At 36.2% G+C, this 8,851-nt stretch overlaps 2 protein-coding genes across 2 annotated transcripts; both read left to right on the forward strand.

The window, feature by feature from the left end:
* Positions 1-1,158: 1,158 nt before the first annotated feature.
* Positions 1,159-3,411, forward strand: LOC143632316 (uncharacterized). The gene is made up of 3 exons (XM_077100868.1): positions 1,159-2,322; positions 2,377-2,388; positions 2,665-3,411. The coding sequence occupies exons 1-3, from the start codon at positions 1,159-1,161 to the stop codon at positions 3,409-3,411; spliced, it is 1,923 nt and encodes a 640-aa protein (XP_076956983.1).
* A 2,144-nt stretch (positions 3,412-5,555) lies between these two features.
* LOC143632350 (uncharacterized) lies at positions 5,556-8,851 on the forward strand. Its single transcript, XM_077100891.1, has 2 exons — positions 5,556-8,130; positions 8,262-8,851. Exon 1 carries the CDS (start codon positions 5,817-5,819, stop codon positions 7,458-7,460), a length of 1,644 nt encoding a protein of 547 aa, XP_076957006.1. The 5' UTR covers positions 5,556-5,816; the 3' UTR covers positions 7,461-8,130; positions 8,262-8,851.

The raw sequence follows: 8,851 nt of genomic DNA on the forward strand, positions 1-8,851 counted from the left end.
TTTTCGGTGAATCACGCGGGCATCTACGGGGAATTGGACAAATTGCAAGAAATGCGGCACCACCCGTTGCACCTAAATTTGGATCTTCCTTCGGACCATCACAACAGATTGGCAAGAAAATTTAAAAGCTGAACTTCAACAACAACAACAAAGTCAAATGCAAGAGATGTTTGCAAAAATGTCACAAGAGTTTGACAAAAAACTTGAAGATGCCAAGAAACAATGGCAACATCGACCTTATGAAAGCGAAGATGAAAGTGACGATTAAACAAGGACAATGACATTTTAGTTGTGTTTCATTTGGATAACTCTTTTTGTGTTTTTGAACAAATTGACGGGTTGAATGTAGTATGTTTGATATAGGATAATTTAAGTTTATTAATTGTGTATTATGGATTTTGATTTTGGTGTTTTGAAATTAGCTGAAAAATTGGTCGAAATATGGAAAATAGCGAAAAAATTGCAGTTGAATGAAATAATTTTAAACTCTATCCCGACAACATGTCGCCGGAATAGTAAAATGAATAAAATAATATTAAACGCTATCCCGACAACATTTGTCGGGATAGAGTTTGATATTATTTTATTCGTTAATATATATCGACGACATGTAGTCGGTATAGAGTTTAATATTATTTTATTCATTTTACTATTCCTACGACATGTTGTTGGGACAAGATTTTAATATTTTATTTAAAACATTTTTTTATCTTTTTATTAAAGAATAAAACATGTTCTTAAAAATGTTTTCTGTGATATTTATCCCGACGACATGTAGTGGGGAAAGATTTTATGTTTTTTTTGGGACGGAGCTATTACGACAACACTTTTCCCGACTACATATCGTCGGGATAGAAATTTTAGAGTTATACCAACTACCTATTGTCGGAAAAAGTTCAGAAATAATTGTCGGGATAGGTCTGATTTGTTGTAGTGATCGCAAGGTTGTTTAATTTTCAAAATGTCTTCGTCGAGCACATATAGTGATTTTCCCTTAATTAGTATAGTCTTACATACTTCACTGTTTATACTCTCTCTATATATACATGGCTTGAAATACTACAATTAACCAATACAATCAAGCCTCTCAAAACGAACTAATCCCAACTTAAATCATCAAACCATCAGTTTCTTTCCCAGAGAGCTAGGAGCATAGTTATGGCTTTCGAGATGACGATAGGTTATCACCGTACTATGGACGCAATAGCTAATAGCAACAAATTTGTGTTGAAGGTCTACGAAAGCATTATATACAAATCAGATCTGGAGGGCAGATACAGCGAACTGATGTTAGTGATCGGAATGTACATCGCTGTGGCATCTTTGTGTTGCAACCTTGCAATGGGGGCTGATTTATTAAGTGGCTTAATAAACAGAAAGCTATGGTTTCCATGTAAGTTCTCTTCTGTTAATGCTTTATCTCTCTCTGTGATAGCTGTTGCAATGAAGTTGCCTGTGGATCTAAGTGGTAACATGCCTGGTCATGCGGACCAAGACGCAAAGCTCGGAAGCATGGTCTTTATGTGCACCATGCTGGCTAATTCATTGCCTTGCTTAGCAATAATGGGTAGCACTGAGCTTTTTACAAATATCACAGCTTTGGGTGTTCTGGTAATCACCTTGGCTGTCAATGTTTGCATCCAAATAAGTACTGGTGTTGTTGGAACAATTCCAAATGACAAGGTTATTCAAACTCTCATTGCGGAAGGAGAAATTAGCCAGCCTGACGAGTTAACGGTCATCCCAGATTTGCTCTATACCACATTAGCTGCAATTTATGTGGCTTTGTTACTCTTGTTGTTGATAATTTATGCATGTTCATTTTTAGCGATTCTAAGATCCAAAGAGATTATAGAATCGAAATACCAACAAGCACATAAAGCTGCTTCGAAAGATGTTCACCAAACCGTGGAGAAGCTGCAAGAACATGTGAGCAACTACTGGATCACGGCAGGAAGTGGCAGCCCCCAATTTATACTAGCATGCTCTGCGACATCCGCTGCTTCTGGGGTAATATGTACTTTAACCTTAATCTTACACACTCTTACTGTGGCTTGGACAATTCCAGAATTAAACGCACTCAGCTATAATTCAGATTATAAGTGGTCAACATTAGTGATTCTCATAGTACAATATGTAGGAGTCATACTAGGTACAGTTGCACCACTTATTAGATGTTTTGCATCCCTAAGATTTAAGCTATCATTCGAAAGTATTTCTAACCATTTTAAGGTCTTCAAAGTAGAGAAATACTGGACTCACAAGTTATATGATTGGAAATATGGTAGTATTTCACTCTCATTTAGAAGCCACACACTCAAGGTAATCATCAAGAATTTGAAAAGCCTAATTCTCAACATTTGTATATTACTTCAGGTGTTTGTTGTGGTACTATGCAAGATAATAGCGTTGATCTTGTTTATGTTTACGATTTGTTTGCATTGTTTGAAGTGGCTATTACCGGCCGTGTTTGGTTCATCGGGGAAAAGGACCGAAGACTTGCAACCCATATTTGTTTTGCAACTTGAAAATGAAAACGAGCTTGCTGAGAGAATACTGAAAGGTCTTTCAAAATCTTTGGACCTACTGATCAAAAGGAGCTAAAAGAAACAACCAAAGAATCTTATGAAGTTAATTACTGAAAGATCAACTAAAAATTTTCAGGGAGTTAGAAAGTATGACAATACCGATCATCTAGATTGTTGGAGCCTGGCGGTGGTAACTTTAACGACCATTGCTGCTACTCTTCCTAACATAAAAAAGGTGGAAGTTAAAAGCTTGTTGAAAAGTGTTAGGGAAGGTCTTCAATACATCACACTTGTAGAAGAAAACCTTAAAGTAAGTGATGACTATGAAAGCATTCAAAAGGCTGCTAAAACGATGTGGGAAGAGGTTGATCTCCACGACAAATGGTTAGGAATCAAGTTGAAAGATATTGCTTCCCAAGAGAACACAACACTGCAAATTGTTCAATTGTTCTTGGAAAAAGCTGAAAGCAAGATCAAAGAAGGGGTCCAGAGGACAAACATTGAAGGTCCGGATGGTTATTCCGCACACATATATATTGGTGCCAAATCAATGTCTCGTATTGCTCAAACCATTATCGATGACAAGCAAAGCCACAATAAATTATTTGAAGAACTGTCATCAAGGATCGCTGACATATTGGCTGCATGTCTCACCAACCTACCCGAAATCATAACAATGCAAGCCCATACTAGTGTGATAGAGAAAAGAAAGGCAAGTGTCAAAGCTGCAGCCCAACTTTTAGGTGTGACTAAGGAGATAATCAAAACCCTTCAAGACCCTTCCAGGCATGTTCCACATATGAGTTCAGATGACTTGTTGTTTATTAATAAATGGCGAGCTCATTTTAGAGACCCTGAATCATATCCATTCCTCAAGTATTGAAGTAAGTTCATATAGCAAGAATTTTCCCTAATAGTGTTTTCGTATTATTCATATGATCCTTGAAAAGTACGTTGTATTTTGGTTTTTTTAGTTAATTTGTAAATAAGTTCCTCCGTCGAAGTCATTGGTTGTAAGAAATGTTATCTTTCCTAGTTTACTTGTAAGGTATATGTTTCTCATTACAAAAATTTGATTTTTGGTTTGGTATAATGAAGATTTTAGTTGGCTAGCTAGATCAATTAACAACTTAGCGACGATACGTTGCAACGGTAGTAAATTGTGATTTTCGTCAAATTCGTATTTGTATTTGAATTCATTTACCCGATTCGTTTTGTAATTTGGATCTTCATTTATTAATAAAGTGTTGTATTTATTGAGTAATTATGATGTTTATGTTGTTATTTACTTGTTCGTGATTCGTAATGTATTTTGCACCTCCAATTGATCAAAACCCAAATCTAAGAATCAAAGCTGGCAAAAACAAAATTTTGAGAAAAGGGACTCGTCGCGCTACGCGACAGGCCCTTCCTTTCCCCATCACGCTATGCGATGAACGACAAGAACTCACAAGACCCATTTGGGTCGTGCGTTGCGACAAATGTGAACTTAGCTCGTCGCGATACATGATGCAGGTTGCTGTATCGCGAAATCGAGTAAAATCCACGGCCGGTCACCCTCCATTATTGATTTCCGCCAATAGATTCGTTCTTTGACTAGTTTAGCCATTGTATAATGATCCTAGACTTGTTACAACTTCTAATTCATCCATTCTAATCATCAATTTGTCAAAACCTAAACTTTAGCCCTAAAGACTAGTCATCAAATTAACTCGTTTTAACCTCGTTTTTAGTGAAATTGAGCCTATATAAAACTTACTCATCCTTTGCAAATTCTTTACCACAACTCAATTCACTGTCACTCTTGCTCTAGCTCTCAATTGGTGTTCAAGTCCAAGGTTTGACTTTAAAAGTTAAATGCTTAAGTTCTTTGTCTCGTTTATTTCAATCCTCGGGTAATCATGTATTTTGTTTTTGTATATTCAATTGATCATAATCATAGTGTCAAACTCAATTGACAAATGTGGTGATTTATCAATTCCGATCCCGGTTCGCTTATATGGTCATTTGGTTAAAGTTTGGGCATTTTATATCTTTAATATCTAAACCAAATTCTTTCTCCATCTAAACTATATAGTAACAATTTGTTTTTGTGATATTGGAACCAAACTCGACATAAAAGTCGAGTTTGGGTCCGACAAAACACGAACCACTCACTTAACTTGTTTTCATACTTTTAGATTCGTTTCGGATATTCTTGGGACGAGTCCAACATGTTAACATGACTAAGAATTATTATAACATAATTATTCGTAAATAATTACAATTAACCTATATAAAAATTATACGACGGAAATGCATAAAAACCAATTATATATAGAGTAAAATATATATTTTTCTTTAAACTTTAAAAACCCAAACTTTTAATCAAATTTACTTGGTTCTTTATATTTACCTAGTGCATACATTGACCCTAGAAATATTTTATGATTTCTAGGATCCTGTGCCGAATCGTACAAGACCAGTTCACTCGCTTAAACTTAGCAAGTGAGTTTCATAACCTCTTTCTATTTATGCTTTACAATTATTTGGGATGTACTCGTAGCATGTTACAAGTCTTTCTTCGTTATCATATGTTCATATTTACAAACCGAAACACACATATGTCATACTTGTCAATGATTTACCTTTCATATCGTTTATGATGATTATATGTGAAATATGCGCAATGTGTTTATTGTTCTATGGTGATTGGTACACAAACTCGAAGTGGGAGGGTCCGACGGGACGTAACTGCGCCACCTATTCTTCAACTTCGGTTGGAATGGATGGTGGTTCTCATTTCCCTTCAGTCTAGGGAATGCGACAATTTATTTGTTTTCCATTCACTTTATGGTTGGGATTATTACTCGATGGCATGTCAATCGTTTAAGTTTTCATACTATACATATTAAATTTATGAAATCTTATCCATGACCACACTACTCAGTAAGGGAGCTAGAGGCCAAGAGATGGTATGACAGCATCATGTCATGGCTTTCCAGAAAAGTAGAAGTTAGAGATTGAGGTTTCACCCAAGGATATTACTTTTAATATGTCCAACAAAAGTAAAGTTTCATAGGTGGCCCAAGTGATTGGATGGGACATTGGAATTTTTAACTATCATTCTATCAACTTTTGCTGCAATTATTTGTGTATTCATGCAGCTTCAAGAACGTGATTCATGTTTTCCACTAACAATTAGCTAGTTATTTACCCTATGTAAATCCTTCCTTGCTTGTTGTTTCAATCTATCTTTATTTTCTCTCCAACAAATCGTCGGTTTCTTTCACTGGGAGGAACATAATTATGGGTTACAGCACCTCAACAAAAAGTTACATAAGACTTTTGGGTGTAATCGGAGTCACCCAAAATATTACGGTGGCTCATGACTCTGTATCTTCGTTGATGGATTACGTAAAGCCTATATACCGATCAGAATTGGGTGAGCGTTACAGCGAACCTATGTTATGGATTGGGCTGTACATTGCTTTAGCATCTCTGTGTTGCATCCTTGCAATGGCGGCTGATTTAGTACATGGTGTGATGAGCAGAAAGTTATGGTTCCCATGTAAGTATTTTAGTGTTAATGCTTTTTCTCTCACGGTGATATCTGTTGCGATGAAGTTACCTGTGGATCTAAGTGGTTCTATGCCTGGTGATGTGGACCAAGTGGCAAAGCTCGGAAGCATGGCCTTCTTGTGCACCATGATGGCTAATTTATTGCCTTGTTTAGCAACCATGGATAGCCATGAGCTATTGACAAACATCACAGCTTTGGGTGTTATGGTAATCACCTTGGTGGTGAATGTTTGTATTCAAATAGAAACAGGTGTTATATCCTATAAAGAAGATGGCCATCTCATTAGTACGGTCGCAGAACAATATGATTTAGAATCACTCGGCATTAATACAAGTTGCAATACCATAATAGCCGTAATTTATGTGATTTTTCTACTGTTGTTTCTGATAATTTATGCTTGTTTGTCTTTGGCGATTCTAGAATCCAAGGAGATTATTGAATCGAAATACCAACAAGGTCATAAAAGAGCTTCAAAAGACATTCAACAATCACAAGCAAAAATATTAACAGTTGAAAATCAACAACAACATATGCGAAATTACTTTCTCATGGCAGGAAGTGGCAACCCTCAATTCATCATAGCTTGCGCTGTGACAACTACTGCTTCTGGGGTAATATGTGCTTTTACCGCTATATTACACACTGTTACTATGGATTGGAGTATTTCAGCTATGTTAAATAAAAACTATGATTCAGATTATAAGTGGTCAATGGTAGCTATTCTCATAATACAGTTTATAGGAGTCCTACTTGGTACAGTTGCACCACTTTCTAGATGCTTTGCAACTTTAATCTTTAAGGTTTCCACTGAAAGCATTTCAAACCATATGAAGGTCTTTAAAGTTGAGAGCTACTGGACTCAAAAGTTATATGACTGGAAACATGATACTATACGATTCCCTTTTCGTAGCCGTAGTTTCAAGGTGGTCATTATCACTCTTAAAAACCAAATTCTCAACTTTTGTATAGAGTTTCAAGAAGGTGTTGTGGTAGTATGCAAGATTGTAGCGCTGGTTCCGTTTTTCTTTATGATATGTGTCTGGTATTGTTTGCGTTATTTGAAGTGGTTATTACAGGCGGGGTTTAGTTCACCAAGAAAAAGGGCTGGAATGTTGGAACCAAATCTATATGTTTTGCAACTTGAAGATGAAATGGAGCTTGCTGAGAGAACATTGGAAGGTCTTACAAAATCTATGAATCGATTGATCCAGAAGGGTGAAAGGAAACAACCCAGCATTCTCAGGAAGTTAATTCTAGAAAGATCTACCATAGGTTTTCAAGGAGTTAAAAGGTTCGACGACGGTCATTATGTTCCATCTTTATTATCGAAAGTAGACTATCAACATTGGAAGGTCTTACAAAATCTATGAATCGATTGATCTACCATTGCCATTACTCTTAATAAGATCGAAAAACATGTAGAGTTTAAAAGCTTGTTGAAAAGTGTGAGGGAAGGTCTTGACTACGTCATACTTGTGGAAGAAAGTCTCAATGCTACGGATGACTATGGATGTTTTCAATAGGCGGCTGAAGCATTGTGGCAAGAAGTTGATGTCTACCACAAATGGTTAGGAGACAAGTTGCAAGATATTGTTTCTCAAGTGAATAGAGCGGCTTGCAGGAGGATAAAACACGGGAAATACTTGAATTGTTCTTAGAAAAGGCTAAAACCAAGATCGTTGAAGGGGTGGGAAGTACGGAAAATGGTGGAGGGCCAAATGGTTATTCCAAATGCACGTCTATCTGTGCCTACTCAATGTGTCGTATCACTAAAACAATCCTTGATGATAAGGAAAGCCAAAAGAACCTGCTTACTGAATTATCGACAACCATCGCCGACATAATGGCTGCTTGTCTCATCAACTTACCCCAAGTCATAGCAATAAAATGCCACACTAGTGTGATAAAGAGAAGGACGGCATGTGTCCAAGCTGCGGCAAAACTTCTAGGTGAGACTAAGCAGATAATCAACACCCTTCAAAATCGCGATGTTCCAAGTATGAATCCAGATGACATTCCATGAGTCCTCTAAGTAACAAGGTTAGTTCTTTTTAGATTAATTTGTGATTATATAATCTCTCTAGATCATGAATGTCATTTGTTATTTGGTTTCACAAAATATTGATTTCCTATTACGCACCATTGTACTAACACTTTAGTATGAACCGCAGTGGGAAGCTAATATGATTTTCTTGCAACACATCAAATTAATCTTGGATGAGATCTAGATTGAAAGGCTTCCTTCAAGAAAGTTTGAGATCTTGTGACCCGACCCTTGTTTCTAATAATTTGCATCCTTTCCAAGATTATTTGTAAGATATTGTCCATAGTTTGTTTTTTGTGTGGTTTGAGGAATATTTTTTATGGATTTAATTGTTGTATCTAGCTAGAATCAATCTATGATATGATTCTCCCTTGATGTTTACGGTGTACATTTTCTGGTGAATATCAAGAATAATATCAAAACTGTTATGGATGTTCATGCTTATGCTGTACTTGAATAATATATCGTTTTCCGACTATTAGCACCAACCCAAGTCCACATAAAATGGATATAAACCAATTTATCTTTCACAGTTTCACCTGAATATGATCCAATCCACGTACATATAAACTTTGATTTCCATTAATTTCTTGGAAACCTCTAAACAATTTGGAAATGTATACTGTTGGATAATGATTGAACATATTGATGATCGGCATATGTTTAAATAGCATTACAAAAGGAAAGAAAAACAAAACAAAAACTAACTGAAAACAC

This window comes from Bidens hawaiensis, unplaced genomic scaffold (assembly GCF_021521415.1).
Source record: "Bidens hawaiensis isolate Kalapana, Puna unplaced genomic scaffold, B.hawaiensis_p1.1 tig00006387_1, whole genome shotgun sequence".
Taxonomy (NCBI): domain Eukaryota; kingdom Viridiplantae; phylum Streptophyta; class Magnoliopsida; order Asterales; family Asteraceae; genus Bidens; species Bidens hawaiensis.